Source organism: Brassica rapa, chromosome A01 (assembly GCF_000309985.2).
Source record: "Brassica rapa cultivar Chiifu-401-42 chromosome A01, CAAS_Brap_v3.01, whole genome shotgun sequence".
NCBI lineage: Eukaryota > Viridiplantae > Streptophyta > Magnoliopsida > Brassicales > Brassicaceae > Brassica > Brassica rapa.
Genome location: NC_024795.2, coordinates 18,651,501 through 18,671,991, shown reverse-complemented (window position 1 = coordinate 18,671,991; position 20,491 = coordinate 18,651,501). Strand labels below are relative to the sequence as shown.

The 20,491-nt window shown below is 33.8% G+C and overlaps 4 protein-coding genes across 4 annotated transcripts; 1 reads left to right on the top strand and 3 right to left on the bottom strand.

The window, feature by feature from the left end:
- Positions 1 to 128: 128 nt before the first annotated feature.
- LOC103830024 (AP-1 complex subunit mu-2) lies at positions 129 to 3,201 on the top strand. Its single transcript, XM_009105725.3, has 11 exons — positions 129 to 479; positions 572 to 718; positions 810 to 872; positions 1,316 to 1,492; positions 1,595 to 1,698; positions 1,799 to 1,906; positions 1,979 to 2,075; positions 2,173 to 2,270; positions 2,387 to 2,528; positions 2,608 to 2,730; positions 2,847 to 3,201. Exons 1-11 carry the CDS (start codon positions 351 to 353, stop codon positions 2,943 to 2,945), a joined length of 1,287 nt encoding a protein of 428 aa, XP_009103973.1. The 5' UTR covers positions 129 to 350; the 3' UTR covers positions 2,946 to 3,201.
- Positions 3,090 to 5,802, bottom strand: LOC103830034 (putative disease resistance protein At1g63350). The gene is given in 3 exon segments (XM_009105735.3): positions 3,090 to 4,815; positions 4,817 to 5,026; positions 5,029 to 5,802. Coding segments are annotated over 3 exon segments (2,319 nt in total). The 5' UTR covers positions 5,752 to 5,802; the 3' UTR covers positions 3,090 to 3,429.
- Positions 5,803 to 6,819: 1,017 nt separating this feature from the next.
- Positions 6,820 to 9,509, bottom strand: LOC103831358 (UDP-glycosyltransferase 75B2). The gene is made up of 2 exons (XM_033278387.1): positions 7,830 to 9,509; positions 6,820 to 7,562 (listed from the first exon to the last, which is right to left on the bottom strand). Exons 1-2 carry the CDS (start codon positions 8,560 to 8,562, stop codon positions 6,874 to 6,876), a joined length of 1,422 nt encoding a protein of 473 aa, XP_033134278.1. The 5' UTR covers positions 8,563 to 9,509; the 3' UTR covers positions 6,820 to 6,873.
- Positions 9,510 to 16,546: 7,037 nt separating this feature from the next.
- Positions 16,547 to 18,244, bottom strand: LOC103830017 (pentatricopeptide repeat-containing protein At1g60770). The gene is given in 3 exon segments (XM_009105714.3): positions 16,547 to 17,679; positions 17,682 to 17,907; positions 17,984 to 18,244. Coding segments are annotated over 3 exon segments (1,281 nt in total). The 5' UTR covers positions 18,212 to 18,244; the 3' UTR covers positions 16,547 to 16,852.
- Between the last annotated feature and the right edge of the window lie 2,247 nt (positions 18,245 to 20,491).

The window sequence follows — 20,491 nt, the reverse complement described above, 5'->3', positions numbered from 1 at the left end:
GCTCCGATTAATCCCTGTATAATCTCCGATTAATTGATTCGGCGCTAGGCGTTACCTGACCGCACGCATTGCGCCCAGCGAGTTCTCGAACATGGGATAAAACCACAAATGACGTCGTTTTAAATTCGAGAGTAGCTATTTCTTTTCTCAGAATATTTGGTAAATTCTTCCAATTTAATTTTACGGTTCCACATGATGAACCCAAAAGAACAATAACAAGATCATCAGATCGATGAGAAGTTGATTGCGAAAATGGAAAATCTCAGCAGTGAAAGATCCACCTCATTCCCCTTCTAGATTCAGCTCCATCGAAGCATAATTTCATCAGATCTCATTTGAATCAGATTCACATGGCAGGAGCTGCTTCTGCGCTGTTTCTGCTCGATATCAAAGGTCGCGTTCTCGTCTGGCGTGACTACCGCGGCGATGTCTCCGCCGCTCAAGCCGAACGCTTCTTCTCTAAGCTCATCGAGAAAGAGGTTTCGTTTTCTTGATTCTTTAGATCAATAGGTTTGTTCATAGGATTAGAGTATTCATTTCTCAATTATGTTGTGTGTCTGATTGGTCACAGGGTGATTCACAGTCAAATGATCCAGTCGCTTACGATAATGGGGTCACTTACATGTTTGTCCAACACAGTAACGTTTACCTTATGATAGCCTCCAGGCAGAACTGTAATGCTGCCAGTCTTCTCTCCTTCCTTCACCGCGTCATCGATGTAAGTTAATTCTTCTGCTGCTTTTAAGGCGTAAATACACATAAGTGTATTGCTGTTACATATGATTGAAGTGGTGATGTGATCTATATAGGTCTTTAAGCACTACTTTGAGGAGTTAGAGGAAGAATCACTCAGGGATAACTTTGTCGTTGTGGTATGTTTACTTCTTCCATAGTTCTTATCAATGTTCAAGAAATCGCTAGGCGCAGTAGCGACTAAGCGAATAATTCGGGGCCTACGGTAGGCCTAGACATTAACGAAATATTGATTTATTTTATATATTTCTATGTTTATATGAGATATTTTAGTTTTTGAGTTTAGTTGCAAAAGTATTATGATGAATTATCAAAACTAGATGCACAAAACAAAAGAAATTAGATAAATTTGTAGATTTATAGTAACATTAGTGCTTAATTTTACATATTTAGACTGATTTTAACTGATTTAGAACCGTTTAAATCGATTTGAATCGTATAAATCGAAGTTTAGGAAAATGTTTTCGGCTAAGACTATGCTCCGCCTAGACCGATTTTTAAAACATTGGTTCTTAGACTACTATTTGGCTATTTATTGAAATTGATTTATGGTGATTGGCAGTATGAGTTACTTGATGAGATGATGGACTTTGGGTACCCTCAGTATACCGAAGCAAGAATCCTCAGTGAGTTCATCAAGACTGATGCATATAGAATGGAAGTCACACAGAGACCTCCAATGGCTGTCACTAATGCTGTCTCCTGGAGGAGTGAGGGATTACAGTACAAGAAGAACGAAGTGAGTGCTTTTGTTTTCAAGAGAGGAACATTTTGTTATCCATCTGCTGTGTTTTTTTTGGTTTTGCAAATGATTACAGCCTCTCTGCTCTTGTTTCTCCAGGTTTTCTTGGATGTAATTGAGAATGTAAATATTCTTGTCAACAGTAATGGGCAAATTATCAGGTCTGATGTTGTTGGAGCCCTCAAGATGCGAACTTACTTGACGTATGTTCCTAAATCATTTGAGATGTCATCCCCCTTTTGCTTTGATCTTTGTCTTGCCATTTTATCTGACTCTTTTTCTCTTTGATCCATTCCATTGCAGTGGAATGCCAGAGTGTAAGTTAGGACTGAATGATAGAGTATTGTTGGAAGCGCAGGGGCGAACAACAAAGGGAAAAGCCATTGATTTGGAGGACATCAAATTCCATCAGTATGTTTTTTAAGCTCCAGTGATCATTACCCTTGTAAACGATTCTATATGTATTCGTTTTCTTCTACGCAGGTGTGTTCGATTGGCCCGTTTTGAAAATGATAGGACGATATCTTTCATACCACCTGATGGTGCTTTTGATCTGATGACATATAGACTCAGTACTCAGGTTTGAACTATGGAATATAGCATGGATAGGATTTTTTTCCTCCTCCTCAACAAATTTTATCTCATGATATTATCTTTTTTCATACTCCTTGGTTCAGGTGAAACCGCTTATATGGGTGGAAGCGCAAATAGAAAGGCATTCCAAAAGTCGTGTTGAGATGCTCGTAAAAGCTAGAAGTCAGTTCAAGGAACGGAGGTAAATATATTTTATGGCACTATGTCACTTTTGATTGTCTCTTTCACTTTAATGCACATATCTTGATGATCAGATTCTTTGAACATTTGATTTGAGAATTTTCTATTATTTTGCAGCACCGCAACGAATGTTGAGATTGAGTTGCCTGTACCAGCCGATGCATCTAACCCCACCGTTAGGACATCTCTGGGGTCTGCTGCTTATGCTCCTGAAAAAGATGCATTGGTCTGGAAAATCAAATCTTTCCCCGGGAACAAGGTACATGCTTTTTTCCTTGATACAGTTGAAACCATCAGCCATCTAGTCTCAATGTTAACCTCTAGAAAAACAATTATAGGAGTATATGTTGAGGGCAGAGTTCCATCTTCCCAGTATAACTGCAGAAGAAGCAACACCTGAGCGAAAAGCTCCTATCCGTGTCAAATTCGAGATCCCTTATTTCACTGTCTCAGGGATTCAGGTAAGCTAGTTTGTTTCCACATCTTCTGCATTTTAAGCACACACCCCAATGCGTAAACTGCCCTTCCATAAGTGATTAAACTTCCATGTACTAAATAATGCTGGTGTGTGGTGTAGGTTCGGTACCTGAAGATAATCGAGAAGAGCGGGTACCAAGCACTTCCATGGGTGAGATACATAACCATGGCTGGTGAGTATGAACTAAGACTCGTCTAAGGCTCATTCGGCTTTTATCCTTTTATGCCAATTGTGATTCCCACATTCCTCCGGGAATCAATGAAACGAAACAAAACAGGACACAAGTAGAGCAAAATAAACGTTTTGAAACTTTTTTTTAGCCGATCAAATCTGCCTTTTAAGTTTTTTTTTTTTAATTTGACTTTTGTAGTCGTATCCTTGTTAATTATCTTTATGGTGATTTTATTTATTTTACATATGGCCCTTTGTAACCTTTCACGACATGGTTCCTTCTTTTTTAACTCCAGCTACATTCTGTCTGTGTTCTGTTCTTCGATCAAAATTGTTAAATGATGATATTTTGGTTCTTGTCTTTAGGGTGCATATGTTACTGTAATATATAGCTCTACTAAGAGCACAGCTTTTAGAGCTTTTACAAATATTAAACAAAGAGCCAATTGAATTAATCAATACAAGCGGGCATTGGAGATATATGTGAACTTCTGAGTTCGATCCATTCCGCCTAGGTTGGTACCGAAGAATGCGGTTGATTGTCTTGATTCTGCGTTTCAGATACGTGTAGGCATGAACGTAAGAAGCGGGTTTTTGTAGCTTCGTCTATCCATTCCACAGTTTCAATCCATTCTTTAACTGTGTATCTTATGATTACTCCATTTCCACCATGCTTGCCGCTTTGGGAATCCAGTGGAAGCTTTTTCAGATTCGGGCATCTGATTATATCCATTCTCTTTAGACATGGAAAAGGTAGAGAATTCCAGTAGATATTCTTCAGCTCTGGTAGATCACCCAACAAAAGAAATTCCAGCCTTCGAAAAGGAACAATCCCTGATTTTTCACCGTGACGACTTTTCTCTTTGTTTATTACATCTTCTAATTTTTTTGCAGATTTAACTGAGAGATCTCTAAGATTTGGAGCGAACATCAGTAACGTCAACTCCATCACGCATTTGCAATCTAGTATAATCACTTTAGAGAGGCTCAAGAAGCATGAGGTCCTCGGATTGTCTAGAGGAGAAACCGTTTTGCTCTCCAAGCATATCGTTCCCATCTTTATCTCAGAGATACTGCACCATACAATGTTGAATTCACGTAGATTCTCCATAGATATTGGAAGTGAGATACCAGATGATTCAAGTTGCATACCCCTGATCGTTAGATTTCTTGTTGCACGTGTCAACTTATGAGAGCTCAAAAATTGTTCCAAACCTTGTTGAAGATCGATCTCTATGGTTAAAATTTCTAAATGTTCTAAGGTTTGCAACTCCTCCAGTATGTTGCAATCCAATGAAAAACCAGCACGAGATAAATTCAATATCTTCAAGTTGTGCAGACTTGATAATATCCCATCAATATTTGAAAGGTTATCTGTCTCCTCCAAATCCAAGTGAATTAGCTTTTTCAACTCTTGCACACCCCTAGGCAAATGACGTATACTTGTATATGACAAGTTGAGATATTGCAAGGAAACTAGTTGTGATATTCCATACGGCAGTTCAAACAGATTTCCATTATATGATAGATCCAAAACAGCTAGTCTTGGCATGGACTTGAAGAATTCACTCGAGATATTTGTCAAATTTGCTTTTTGTAGAAGCAAAGTTGTGAGCTCGAGATATTCATGACTGCTAGAGAGATGGTGAATCTTGTTCTTTATGAGTGCCATCCTTCTCACAACATTACAGTTCTCAACCTTTGGCATTTCACTTAACCCAGCACCTGCACGCACAATGAAAGCCTCTTTTTGTGCTCCTAAATCAGATGCAATCCATAAGGCCATCTCACGAACTACATCATGCATACATACATTCTTTGTTCCATACCATTTGACCTCCATTAACAGTGATGCACGAACAAGATTACCAATTATATCATAACCCTTGTTCTCAGCTCTTGACTTCCATTGGTTCTTCAACGCCCATGTGCGCACATATAGCCTTGGAACGGGTAGTGAATGCCACTTTGCATCGGTTTTGTGTTGTTGGAAACGGGATTCCAATCTCAACTAAATCCACCTTCTCCCATATGTCATCTAAAAACAACATGAATCTCTTTTTCCTTAAGAAATTGTATATAACATCAGCTTTTTGGCTTTTTGGCTTTTCTCTTTTTGTTTCCATTCATCTCCATCAAGACCAACCTTTCGAGCGATCTCACTTTGAATCTTCTCTACTTGTAACTCTTTAGACACCACAACCCAAATCACAAAATCAAATCCACATGTCATGCCACTGAACTTATTGTTGAGTTGTGTGATAAGAGTTGTTTTCCCTACTCCCCCCATACCGTAAAAACCCATAATACCAACTCGATCTTCCATGAGATGATTCCATGCGTTCTCCAACATTTCTTTCAGACCAACAATTGTTGACTGAAGCTGTCTTTCCTCCACCTCAAATGTGTGAGCTTGCTCAACGATCACTTCGAAAACTTTACTATTCAGTTTTTCAACTTCCCTTAAAGTCATGGAAACACTTTTGCCATAACGATAACTCAATATTAAACTCTTAGAGCAAAAACCAAGAAGACAAAGCCTTTGAAGTTGACCATTTCCAGCAATAAGAAGATTGTTGGCTTCGTTTTCAAAAGTCTCAACTCTAGTAAGCCATACCTGGAATTCAGAAAGCCTTTGTAAACCTCTATCCTCCTCTCTTGTTACCCTTCTTGATAAATCATCAAGTTTAGCCCTGAGCTCTTCCATGGTTTTCTCTAAAGCCGACAGATTCTTCTCGAGGTTGTGAACATAACCTACTTGGATGTCTAGCCATTGACATATCTTTTTCATCGATTGATCAGAAGATATTGAGAGGGAGACACAATTGTCCATTATAGAAGAACATAAAAAGGCAGATGCCTGAAATTTTACTGATCCGAGAAAATCAGATATGATGCCGAGAGCAATTGAAGATAGAGTGGATGCAGATTGGAGTTGAAGATAGACTTTTCTCTTGGTCCACACGAAACAAGATATTTTGATATAGTGCTCATTTGATTTTAACAATGATTGATTCACATTCACACTTGTTTCCAGTTAGTAGATTCACATATCTTTTTCTTATATATCTAAATCCACGCTTATTGTAAGATGTTCAGACATCATTTCTAATGTATCTTGTTATTTTCCTTTAAAATAGAAAATATTGAAGTGAATTTTTTTTCCAATGTATTCTTATAAACGGTATTGTTGCACATTTAAATTAAAAATAGAGAAAATAATATTTCTTCCTTTAATAGAGAGAAAAAATAGCAATTTATATTTTATAGGAAGATGTTTTAATAACATCACGATCTGATCTTCTTGATTTTATTATCTGTGTCAACAAATTTTGTTATAAGTTTTTATTTGATTTTTGGTAGTAAAGCAGAGTTTGTGATATGCAAACTAAAGAAGATGAAAATAATGGATAAGGATGTTAATCCAATCGCTAATCAGTTTGCCAAGCTTGATCCAACCTATAGTGGAAGGATTACTCTTAAATCTCTTGGAAACCAAATGGAGCAATTCTTTTATAATATTTTCATTATTGATCGAACAAGCTTGTTTAGAGAAGTTTCAGATGGCACTTCAATCGAACATATATTTGTAGTATATGTAAATTGATTTTCATTTAATGATTGGGAGTTGGTATGAAATATGTCTTGATACTTTTTTTTTTTTTTTGCTAAATAATGTCTTGAGACTTAGGTCTCTATGTAGATAGATGTTAATTAGAATATGTGGATTAAAAAAAAGAAACGTTATTTAAAGTATGTCTTTCGTATCTATATCCATATAAAATAAACTATTGTGCAATACATTTATAACACTTGTTTTTTTTGAAACTTTAACTCGTCGCCATTTATAACACTTGTTTTCATGAGAATTCATTCACGACATAGATAAATGCAGTTCTTTACTTTATAATGAAAAATTGATAAACAAAGGGACAAGGTTAAAAACAGTTTTCAACTAACAGAGCAAGTTAGATTTCTCCAAACACTCATTTTTATCTTTAACCTCCTCTGCTCCACTGAACAGAGTCTCCACAAAAGCCTCCATGTTCTTATCTGATGACCCTTTTTCTCTACCCGCTTCAACCGCTAAACGCTTCCATGCCTCACCGTTTTCCCTCAGCTCCACCGACTTCTCCTCCATCACTGCTTCCAAACACCGTCTTATCTCTCCTCTCACCACCAATCCATCCTCGTTCTCTCTCACCCTCACACCTGTCCTCCACAAATCCTCCAGAAGCTTGGCGTTTGTCGGTTGATCCGACCACATAGGAAACGCCACCACAGGAACGCCGAGAACCAAACTCTCAAGTGTTGAACTCCACCCACAATGAGTCAAAAAGCAACCTACAGCTCTATGTCTTAAAACCTCCACCTGTGAACACCAAGACACAATCATACCAACCTCTTCGAGCTCGTGTCTTAAACCAGCTATCTTCTCAATCTCTGTCTCGTTCTCTCCTTTTATTTTCGCTTCTCTGTTTACTTTATCAGTTATAACCCACAAAAACGGCCTTTTACATTCAATGAGAGCTCTAGCTAGTTCCTCTATCTGTTTCTTGGACAACTCAACCATTGTTCCAAAAGAAACGTAAATAACAGAGGACTCTGTTTTCGAGTCTAGCCAAAGTGTATACTGGTTCGCTTCTTGTGAACATATCTGGTGGAAGTAATGGCCCAACCGCCACCATTTCGATATCCCGGACAGCGGTTAAGGCCTCTGCCTCGAGAGAATCGAATGTGTTGACGAGAACTTTCACGTTGGGTTCTTCTTTGAGAAACTCCATCAACTCTAGATACACTTCTTGTGCGATGTTGTTGCTAGTGTTGGATTCTTGGACAACTCAACCATTGTTCCAAAAGAAACGTAAATAACAGAGGACTCTGTTTTCGAGTCTAGCCAAAGTGTATAACTACTTTGATCTTTAACTGGTTCGCTTCTTGTGAACATATCTGGTGGAAGTAATGGCCCAACCGCCACCATTTCGATATCCCGGACAGCGGTTAAGGCCTCTGCCTCGAGAGAATCGAATGTGTTGACGAGAACTTTCACGTTGGGTTCTTCTTTGAGAAACTCCATCAACTCTAGATACACTTCTTGTGCGATGTTGTTGCTAGTGTTGGAAGGTGAGAGGAAAGAAGGAAGATCGCGGGTTTCGAGAGTGGGGAGATTCGGGAACTCAAAACCGGAGTTATGTCCCGTTGAGTGATTGTAATAAACGTTGAACGCCAAAGCGGGTTGGATCCATAGGAGAACAGAAGGAAGGTGAAACCTACGTGCTAATCTTGGAACCCAACTAGGAAGAATCGTGTAGATCACGCAAGCCACGGGAGAGTATCCGTTTTTATTAGCTTCTATGAACTCCGACAGCGTTTTATCGCCGTTACGTTCGAGATTCAGCAGCCTGTTTTGGACGTCTTCGGTGTTGGAGATGACCCCGTCGTCGAACCCATCGGAGAAGGTAAGGAGAGAGAGATTGTACACGTTGTCGTGGCTTTGGATATTAGAGCAATGGAAGACGGAGTGACATGTGGCCAAAGTGACACGTGCACCGGTGGTTCTGATGAGTCGATGAGCAAAACGGAGGGATGGGTTCACGTGACCTTGCGCTGGAAGCGTTACAAGTAGAAAATGCGGTGGTGCCATTTTTTGCTCCGCCGAAGTGACTTCGAGAACTTGTGTTGTGTCACTTTTGTGAATTTGTGGTGTTGTATTTATAAACAAAAATACGGATGAGCAATGAGATTTGATTTTGGGTTATGTAACAAAACATAGCATAACATGTACCGGTTACCGCTTTTACGTAATCCACGATGACGCCATGATTGATATCATAACTTGTCGTCCGCCTGAAATTTCCAGTCTTTTTTTTTACAACAATTACCAAAGTCAAGTCCATTTTCTATTAAAGTCAATGCGATGATTCCTTATATTATACTATTTAACTTATATATACATTTATACATTATAGTTGATGGGATGTTAATATCAATAATTTAGTGTCTAATAATTAACAATTTTAAGTCAATGCAACGATTCTTTATATTATAACATATATACTAGATTTTGATCCGCGCGCCCTCGCGGATGTATTTAAGAAAAATATGATGCTATTTGTTTTTTATGTCACTATTTAAAGTTGAGCAAAAAATTTGAATTCGAAGAACCGAACCGATCTCAATCCGAATAAGTAGTACCAAATCGGAACCCAAATTGATTAAATATCCGAATTATTCAAAATTTAGGTATTTGAAGAACTGAAACCTAATCCGATCCGAACCGAAGTATTTTTGAGTATCTAAAATATATTTATATATATTAATTATTTTTAGATTTAATATTTTTCATTTTTTAATCCATGTTATAAATATAGCCATAAGTTGGGCATGGACACGCACTAGAGAGATGATCTCCTTGTTTTCTTAGTTTAGTTTGGAACTAAAATAAGATTAGAGCTAACTGATAGGTCACACTTTGCCTGTAAGGTTGTCAAATGGGTAGGCTAACCATGGATCGTCCATGTCCAAATATAAAATAAACCTAATCAGATCTAAAACGTAAACAAACCCTTCAACACACCTCAATTACTCATCTTGGTTAAGCTTTGGAGTGTAAAAACAAGAGGAACCATGGCCAATGCCGACAGTCCTAAATCCACTTAAATCTTAAAACACCGAATGAAAGAAGATGTTTTCTTTTACTAAGAAGAGGTTTACATTGAAGAAATTTTTTTGAAAATAGAGTAACTACAAAACTCACCAAAATATATTATATTGAATATCAAATCAGATGACCAAATTTTGACAACCGCGGTTTTTATTATAACAATTCCCTATATATTAATTGAGAAACATTACAACTTATTTTGTAGCTACGTGTCATCACTACGATGATTCCTAGAATCCTTAGAGAAATAGGTTGGTCCATCTAATTATATAATAAACTTTATTATTAAACTAACCATAAATTCATTATTAATGTTTTCTATTATTTCCTTAAATAAAAGTTACGGAATTACCTAATATGACTAAAGTATATATGACAATTAATGATTTTGAATAACAAAGATTTGATAAAAATTAATGTATCTTCTATCATATTTGTTTAATTTTGAACTATTAAAATAAATTAAACAATCATATTAACTATAAAATAAAAATTTAGATTTTTTGGTATATGTTATATTTTGAATTTTTAAAAACGAATAGAAATTATTAAAATTGTTAAAACTACGTTCAAATTTTGTGATCCATAGTTTATATATATCATTTAAATTAAACTATATAGCATATAAAATACATAAATATTTCAATCTTGAAAATTTAATTTGAACAAGTTCTTTTGATAAAAGCTTTGAACAAACATTAACAACTTAATAATTATGACTATTAATCCCACAATAAAAAAATTGTTATCAGTAATTTATTTTTTTTTGCTATAAAATATATAAATGATAAAAAAACATATGACTAGAAAGCATCATTTCATAGATATTAATATTAAAAATACACTATATATGTTAATATTGTTTAAATTTAACTATATATCCTATCAAATAGAAAAACAATTGTTTGGATTAATAAAATTTATATGTCTGTACCAATTTAATTATATAGTAATAATTAATTTTTAATTATTCAATATATATTTATTTTCCATAATATGTAAAAAACATATAATACCTAAAATAATGTATATATATAATGTTTATACCGCGCAAGGCGCGGGTCTTAACCTAGTTTATAGTTAAAAAGAGAAACTTAGCTAATTTAAATATCCACACAAAGAACAAAATGCTCGAATAAACATTTTTCATGACTACAAAGGTCTTTAGCTCAACTAGAAAAGACTCTGACCACTGTGCCAAAAGTTAACTGCTGGGACAAAACTAATATTACTTGTTGTGGTTTCGAGTCTAGAGAAATTATGAGCTTCGGGCCAAACCACATGGTATTGTAAGTATTATTTAGGCCAAATTTTGGTTGACAAATCGGTTACATATCTTTAAAGTTATATTTTGTTGGATAAATTAATAGGTGTACACATCCCCTATATATTATTTGAGAAGCATTGCAATATTTTTTTGTAGCCACATGTCATCACTAGAATGATTCTTAGAATCTTTAGAGAAATAGGTTGGTCCATCTAAATATATAATAAGCTTTTTATTAAACCACAATACATACATTATTAATGTGCTTCATTATTTCCTTAAACAAAATTACAGAATTACCTAATGTGGCTAAAATATATATGACAATTAATAATTTTGAATAATAAAGATTTGACAAAAATAAGTGTGTATTATAATTATATTTGCTTAATTTTAAGCTATTAAAATAAATTAAACAATCATAGTAACCATATAATAAAAATTTTAAAAAATTACTTATATATTATATTTTGAATTTTTAAAAACGAGTATAAATTACTAAAACTGTTAAAACTTTCACATTCAAATTTTGTGATCGATAGTTAAAATTTTTTTATAACATGATACAATAATTAAAAAAAATATAAGTTAAAAGTCTCATTTAATAAGTATCAAAAATAAAAGATATATAATATATGTATCATTTTAAATTAAACTATATGCCATATAAATACATAAATATCTTAATTTGAAATTTACTTTGAACATTTTTTTGATAAAAAAATTGAAAAAATATTGACAACTTAATTTTTTTAAATATTATAAATTACTTAAACCATTGATCCCACAGTGAAAATTTTGTTATCACTAATTTAAACTTTTTGCTATAACAGATACAAATGATAAAAAACAATATGAGCAAAAAACATCATCTAATAGATATTAATATTAAAATATACCATATATATGTTATTATCATTTAAATTTAATTATATATCATATCAAATAGAAAAAATATTTTTTCGATTTATAAAATTTATTTATATGTTCGCACCAATTTAATTATATAAGTAGTAGATAATGACTTTTTAATTATTCAATATATATTTATTATTTCATAATATGTTATCAACATATAATATATAAAATAATTTATATATATAATGATCATTCCGCGCAAGGCGCGGATCTTAACCTAGTAGATTATTTATTATACAAAATTAGGTTCTTCACCAACAATTTAAAATCAGTTTGTTTTTTTCCGGATAAAACCACACAATTATGTTCTTCTATCAAAACCACAAGTTTCGGTCAAAACCATAAAAATTTGTTTTCAGTAAAAATGAATGTTCTCACCAAAATGAATTTTTGAGAAAAAACAAAGTTTTTGCCAAAAAGGAATTTCCCACCAAAATTAATTTTTCTTTCACATAACCGCAAAAATCAAAATTTTCACATAATTGCACAATCATGTTTTCTGACTAAAACCGTAAAATCCTCCTTCAAAAATCACAAAGTTTTGTTTTCCATCGTAATATTATTTTTTTTGTCAAAATTGTAAAAAAAAAAAAAAATTGAAGTGACCCTAATACAAAAATAATTTTTGAGACCTTAGCAAGAATTCAAATTCATTTTGGGTATTGATAATAAATGAGGAATGGGTTACTTATCAACGAATTCCAGAAGAAATAACTGAATCAAAGTGCAGATTATTTGATTTTATTTTTAAAGATAAACTTGATTATAGAATTAATGGATGATCAGCTAGATGGCTAACAAAAGGTGTAAAGAAAATCCTACTATATAAAAGGGACTAAATTCAAGGCTTTTGGGACTATCCACCTCAGCCAAAATATTCTCATCAATAAAGAATTAGAAATAGATGTCATTTAGAAGATAATTAACTAACATATGACTTTTAATATTTCTAGAAATTTCATATTTGTAACTGTTAATTTATTAATAGAATCATATATCTATATTGAATTATGTTCTATTTTTAATCATTAGATTTCAAGGGTAAATAAAATATTAATTTATAATATATATATAGTTTATAACTTTATATTGTAGTTATAAATAAAGAGAAATAACCAGGGAGGATGAAAAATCTCATGTAAAATTATATAATTAAAATGGTAAAATGGTGAGTATGATGAGGTGAATCTAAGAAAATTTGTTGTACAAATTATGATGTTTTCTTCGTCCCTAAAATGATTTAAAATAAAATATATATTCACATAAATAAGTCATATTTGTTTTTTTGGTAAGATGTTAAGATTATCATTTTCTGAAAGGTTACACTGTTGTTTTTAACAACCTATTATACAAGGAAACAAAAACAACCACCAACAACTCAAGGTAAAAAAGCCTTAAAGAGGTTTTATACAAGAAATATAAAAAAGAAGTAGAGAAGAGGAGAAAGAAGAACTTGCCGGGTAAGAGAGGAGACGGTCACGCATTATACGGTCGAGAGAGGCAAGGATGACTGATAAAGGTGAAGAGACAGCTGTGAACACACGAGCATTACGCTCTTTCCACAGCAGGTAGATAGATGACTGAAAGTAGAGCTTGATAACTGAAGTAGCATGCGCATCTGCGTTGACGCGAAGTTGATTGATCCAGACTGCAACATACTGTAGATCAGCCGGAGGAGAAATTCAAACTTCAGCAGCAAAAGGCTCCCATATCAAACGAGATAAAGAGCACTCAAAGAAGAGATGATGGTGAGTCTCTATTTCTAGATTACAAAGGACGCACGTTCCTGAGACATTTAACCCCCAACGCCTCAAGCGATCCTTGGTTGGTAGTCTTCTCCGCAAAACCAGCCATGATATAAACACATTACGTGAATATGTTCCTTGAACCAAATAGTTTTATGCCAATATTTGTTGTTGATAGTGTTTATATTCTTTTCTGACATTAGTATCCATATTTTTTAGTAAACTGATCCAAAGAGATTAGTTTGTGGAGCTAACCAAACGAGGATTATAGTGTTTACTTTGGAAAAAGTAATAGGTTGAATGATAAATGGCGTGCATGCTTTTTCACATGGAAATCTGCACATATATTAAAATTGTAAGATTTGAATCATAGAGAAAATATAGTGCATATGACTGAAGTTGGTCCATTCTGAAACTAAAGATGGCTAAAATTCTTCTTTGTCAAAATGCATAGATGTGAATCTTATATGAATAGAGTTCTCTATTGCTTATAGCAGTGTAATAAACTCCGTGTGTAAAGGATAAAAATGTTATATAAGTGAAAACAAAAAATATGATTTTTTTTCTTGTGCCTATAGGCTCTTCGTAATTTAAAGAAGAAAGAACATATTGTGTCAAAATCTTTGGCTCAGTCAAATTTTATCCAGTTGTTTATAAAACTGTTGTTATCTGATTCATGTAATTTTTCAGTGTTGATTTAAAAGCCCAAAGACCCATCTATACTGACTTTTTGATATATTTTTTCTGTGATTTGAATTTAAAATAGATAAAACTTTCGATAAGTTATGTAAACTCAGAACAAGTATTAGCTTTAGAAAGCATTTACATGTTTCAAACTTATAATATATACATAATGTTTAAAATTATGCATATAAAATCAGTGTAAAATGTGCTTGAATATGTTTCTCTTCTTTAATGTGTTAATTGTACTATATATAACATTATTTAAAATTTCAAAAAGTTTATGTCACATACAAAAAACCATCAATAAATAAATTACAACAAATTAAGAAAAACTAACATTGAAAAAACAATATATACATAATGTTTAAAATTATGCATATAAAATCAGTGTAAAATGTGCTTGAATATGTTTCTTCTTTAATGTGTTAATGTACTCATATATAACATTATTTTAAAATTTCAAAAAGTTTATGTACATACAAAAAACCATCAATAAAATTACATTACAACAAAAAAATGAAAAATTATAAACATATAAATTTAAATTAAGAAAAACTAACATTGAAAAAACAAGAAGTTAATGTAAAAAAAAAAACTGACAAATAATATCATAAATAATATAAATTTATAAGACACAATCTGCGCGAAGCGCGGAAAAAATCTCTAGTCTATAATATAATAGTACAATGCCCTCTTTCATGAGGCGACACGTCAATATTTTGGTGGGTCACTCTTTTAAAAAATGTGAAAAAGTGTCAAGCCTATGACTCGAACCCGGGTTATTGAAATATAAACACTAACATTTATACCACTACACTAAATGATACTTTGTACATTTTTGGCCGAAACTAAGGTCACTGCCGGACTAATATTTTCCACTGCCCCAACCAAAATTTAAAATTATGCCTTTGTACATATTTTATCAAAATCATAAAACAGAAGAGCCGTTTGCTGTCAAAAAAAAAAATCAAAATCATAAAACAGTATAAAACAACTTTAATTTTTATTAAATAGAAATGGAAGTCTATAGTTTGTTTAGGAAATAAAACTGTGATAAAATATTTATTGGTAAAATTAATTTTGTTTTTCATTTTTTATGCAAAATTATCCACTAGATTTCTACAGTCATTTTTTTCAACCATCCATTATATGTCTATCATAAAAATCAGTAAACACAATCCAAAAATATTATCGTAATAAAGTATAACTATCAAGCTTTTATCACATTTCAAAAACTATGAACTAACAAACATATCTCCTTAGTACGTAAAGGATTAGTTGAAAAAACTGAAACATTAAAACTAAACTATATATTAAGAGCTAAGAGAATAGAGGACAAACATAAAAATTAGAATAAAATAAAAATTATGCAAAACGATGCAAAAGAATAAATTTAAACCAAAAGAAAATCTGTTTTGTTACTAATTTTAATTAGAGTTTGAATTATCATCTAAATAGAAATTTACTAATATATTTAATTTTATAACAAATTATATAAATATAGTTGAAGTTTGTTATATAAAATGCCTTATAAGTAATATTTTAACAAAAAAATTTAAAAACTTATTTGTTTTAGGTAATAATACGAATATTTTTTTTTAAAAAAATATGCCCTATTATTTTGGATGCCCTAATCCACGGCTTGGGTGGCTTGCCCTCCGGGCCGGCCCTGACTAAGGTTTAAAAGAACCTTTTGTTTTTTTGATAAACCTTATCGGCTGATCCAGCCGATTTCAGGAAGAATGCACTTAGTGCTACAAAGTGGACTGACTATCACATTGTCTGGTCCGAGTTTGGAGTACCTTCCGATTAATGCTAAAGGATAAATTAATTATCTGTTACGATCTATCGTGCAAACCATTTGGACCAAAACTCAAACCCAGACTTGTCAAGTAATGATAAGTAATGATAATTTAGTTAGAAAGAACCTACTTATCAAAGTTTTATCTATTATTTATCTATTATTAATAATAGTTTATCTATTATTAATAATAATTTATCTATTATTTATTTTGAGACGCAAACGTTTTGTTATAACCTATCCTAGGTAGATAGGGTTTAGGTAAATAACCAAAATTAACGGAAATATTGCATGCAAATTATACAAATTCGGATTTATACCATAGATTGATAGGGCATATATGATCGATTGAAATGTTCGATGATAGTTTCCAGCATATTTTAAATAGACATCATTGTATATATACTTAAGGGGTTAATAGATAGATTAGGATTTGAGCTATGACCATCACTAGTTTCCGGCCGATTATCCGTCGATCACTTCAAGCTCTACGTGCAGCGTGCTATTAGTTTGTTATGACAAACCATAAACAAAAGAGAGAGAGAGAAAGAGAAAAATTAGATAATTTCTAATTATCTGGATGAGGGCATTGGATGTTTCAAGATTCCCAAAAAGGAGATTACACAGAGCGAGTTTTGTTGTCTCTAACTGTAAATGGAAGCTAGGCTCGAAACAATTCACAGAAAACACATGAAACAAACGGTCGCATGTGAATGTAAAACAGACCCATAAGATTGATTTGCGTATTCGCTATCACCTATTCTTATTACAAATAAGAAACAGAGCTGTAAGAATGCAAGTACCCTCCCTAAAGGAAAAAATATGAAGGAGAAGAGAGATGAACAGAGACCTTACTCACTCTTGGCGACATAATGCATCAAGAAGCTTCTGCGTCGCTTCATTAACCTCAACCTTTTCCATCTTCAGACGCTGGCGCATAGCAGGATGACTCTTCCCTGCTGCTGCATATGTTCTTACCAACGATTCAAAGATCTCTGCGCCTATACTATCATCAGTTCCCTTCTTAAAAATCTCCAACAAATTCTCAGCTCCATTAACATCTTTCTTTACCTCGAACTGGCTCATTAAAGTACTGATTGCTTCCTGTGACGGTAACCACTTACCACCATCTCCTTTGCCGATAGAAACTGCCTTAGATATACACTCAAGTGCTTGAGCCGTATCACCGCTCTTGACATAGTAATCCATGAAGATCTCCCACGTTTTAGCATTGGGCTTTCCTCCTCTTCTCGGAGCTTTCTCCTTGAGCTCTTTTGCTTTTTCGATGAGACCTTCTTTTGCATAAGCTCCAATCATCACATTCACAACCCTTATGTCATAAGTAGTACAGTTAGCTTGCCATTCCTTGAACAGTGTCTCCGCACCAGTTACATCTTTCAAGTTCACCAGCACTTGTATCATGTTCAAATAAGCTACATTGGAGGTTTTCGGTATAGCCAGCCTCAACGAACGCCAAATCCTATAAACTTCAGACAGTTTCCCAAGCCGTCCATACAATGTAACAAGAAACTGATACGCCTTAAAATCCCTGTCCGTGTTTTTCATCTCAAGTTCTTGAAGAGCCTTCTCAGCCTTCTCAGACAGTCTCGCATCAACGTATATAGACGCCATATTGCTGTATGTAGTCCAATCTGGAGCAACTCTACCATCTCTATTCATTTGAGCTCTTTCATCTTGTTGAGAAGACCCTCTGCTTTCTCAGTCATCAACTCCTTGCAGTAGCAGTTCAAAAGAGACGCGTAGGTGAGCTCGGTTTTAGACGTTTCCGGAAGATTGACGAAGTAAGTCTCCCCAGCAGCGATTCCACGAGCTTTGGCGACGAGATCGAGATGGATTGCTTGATCACTCACCGTCTTGTTCATACCTCTATGTTCCATAACTTGAGATAGCTTCGACGCACAATGAAAATGAAGATGACAACTAAATCAAGAAAAGCGAATCCCTAATAAAACGAAAATGCGATACCTTGAGAGCTGGGTAATAGAGGCCGCGGCTTCGGAGCTTCTTGATGGTATCTCCGACTTCCCATTTGAAGACGTGCTTAGTGCCCTTTAGGAACTGATTCAGCTGCTGGCGAACGCTTACCTCTGATCCGCCGTCTTTGAAGAGACGGTGGTATAGAGGTTCGTCGAGGTACTTCTTCGTCGATCTCTTTACGATGTCTCTCGGTCGACTCAGATGTCGCAACGCCATCTGATAGACTGTCGAGCTTGAGAGAAATGGTGGAGATGAAGACAGACTTATGGATCTTTTAATGGGCTTCATTTGGCCCATAGTAGCAACTATACCTATTTGGACCAAGTTGTTTTTTTTATCAACGCCTTCAAAGAAGCTAGTGAAATCTCGAGCTGGGAGGAAAAACAAAGAAGAAAACTAAAACGAAATAAGGTTGACAAAAGAAACCATTAATAAATTTGATATTTACTCATTAACCAGATATAACATAATATATTTTTGAATAATACTAAACCATAATACTACTTTAAACCTTAGTCATTTTTAGTCTTTTTAATCGAAATTTGAATCATATTGGAACCAAAATAAACATAGAATTTTAACCAAAAAAATTGTATTCTATTTAAGATTTATTTTCTAAGCTCCAGAAGTTATAAGTTTAGATAAAAATATATCAAATAATAATTTTCCAGGCTTCATTTTTACCAAAATTTTTTTTTCCAGGCTTCATAAAATAATAATTAGACTTCTAAGGTCCTTTTCTAATAATATCAATGAACAAATAGAATATGTAACGAAATTTTGTTGCTTACTAATAGAGTTAACATACAGTAAAATTACGATCCTAGTCCACAAAAAATCCAGCCTATTTTAAGTTCAATTCGCAAAAAAAAACCTAAAACAATAAACCACGTGAAACTTAGAATCTCAATATCTTTTTGTATTTTCAAAATTATGGTTTCGGCGCTTTTAGATCGTTGGCTGGAAAATACAATCCTCTGGTTTTTGGCAGAAAAAGCTTGTTTTGACGGAAAAAAATGCTTATACGATTTTGATAAGAAAACATGATTTTATGGTGTAGTGGAAAACAAGATTTTGTGATTTTGGAAAAATATATATATATGTATAGTTTTGCCGAAAAATATCGTGATATTTATTCGTTACAAGAAATTTAATATGCCGTTATATGTGATATGATAATCATTACTTGAGATGTGGAGAACCTAACGAATCGGTTAACATGCGATCTTTGAATGTCCAACATCCATACAAACTTGGGCCCACACTATCTGAACATTTTTCCAATATCAAGTATCTACTTGAATTTGGATTATTTGTTCCGAAGGAAAAATCAAATAGTATATATGGGATTAGACAAAGACCAATATTTTTGGATTATTTGATATTTCTAGAAAGCCCAAAATAATAAAATGTTCAGAGAAATGACAAGTGATCCGCTGGAGCTAATTAGATATACCCCCTGTTCTAAAACGCGGACGCCCAGCCGCCTAGGCGTCCGCATAAGCGTTCGACGGTGGTGCACCGCCGCGGTTTTAGCCAAATCGTTACAATAAGTCGGATAAGCAATAAATCACTTAAAACCCGACTAATCGCCGCCTAATTGCCCAGAAATCGGACAAAAAGACCAATTTGAACATAAAAATTTTGGACTTTGAAAACAAATGTTTGGGCTATAAGACAGCCCATTTGCTTGAGAAGAGCTGAGATCTCCTCTATGTATTTATAGAAGACTTTGAGGCTCCTCTTCAAAGGAATTAGTCTCGATGTGGGACAAATGCCATTGGTTTCTAATTTTTTTTTTTCTGACTTGCGCTATTTATAATAAAAGAAAAGTTGCATCAGAGTAGAATCGAACACAATACCTGTTACTGCAACAATTGCTAAGCAAACCACTGAGCTATGTTGATTATTCGTTAAACATTCACATGTATTGGTATATATACATATATTTATAATTTAAAACATATAAAAACTAATCCCCGCGTATACCCCGCTTAATCCCCGATTTTCGGTAACTCGCTAGGCCCAGGATTACCGCCCGACTAGCGCCTAGCGTAGTTTCGAACAGGGATATACCAAAGGTAAATGTCATGCATGGTTTGATGCTAACTCATGGGCTTCAGAAAATGCACAGCCACTACAGCAGATACATAATGCACAAGTTTATGCTTGCAGAGTATTTATTTAGTAGATGGATTATGGAATTTAGAATCAAAATATAGTGAGTATGATTGGATATGGCTAGAAGAATTTGGAAAACAACAACTCGTAAAGTTGCGAAACAAAAAGAGACGATTATCATCTAAGTTGCATGCAGAAATTATATTCTCTTATAACCAGAGCCGGCCTTTGCCATAAGCTAATGAAACATGGGCTTCCGGCCTTATTGTTATTAAGTATAATATCAGCCACAAAATCCACAAAAGTTTTTAGTCCATTGGTTAAATGGCTCTATCCTCTGTAAGCAGGGCCGGCTCAACATTGTCAGGGGCTATA

What these genes read in the sequence shown, in the direction of transcription:
- LOC103830024 (XM_009105725.3), top strand. Translation starts at nt 351, where the DNA reads ATGGCAGGAGCTGCTTCTGCGCTGTTTCTGCTCGATATCAAAGGTCGC. An exon ending in CTAAGCTCATCGAGAAAGAG is followed by an intron (nt 480 to 571) that starts GTTTCGTTTTCT and finishes GATTGGTCACAG; the next exon opens with GGTGATTCACAGTCAAATGA. An exon ending in CATATAGACTCAGTACTCAG is followed by an intron (nt 2,076 to 2,172) that starts GTTTGAACTATG and finishes TCCTTGGTTCAG; the next exon opens with GTGAAACCGCTTATATGGGT.
- LOC103831358 (XM_033278387.1), bottom strand. Translation starts at nt 8,562, where the DNA reads ATGGCACCACCGCATTTTCTACTTGTAACGCTTCCAGCGCAAGGTCAC. An exon ending in ACCAGTTAAAGATCAAAGTA is followed by an intron (nt 7,563 to 7,829) that starts GTTATACACTTT and finishes TATGTTCACAAG; the next exon opens with AAGCGAACCAGTATACACTT.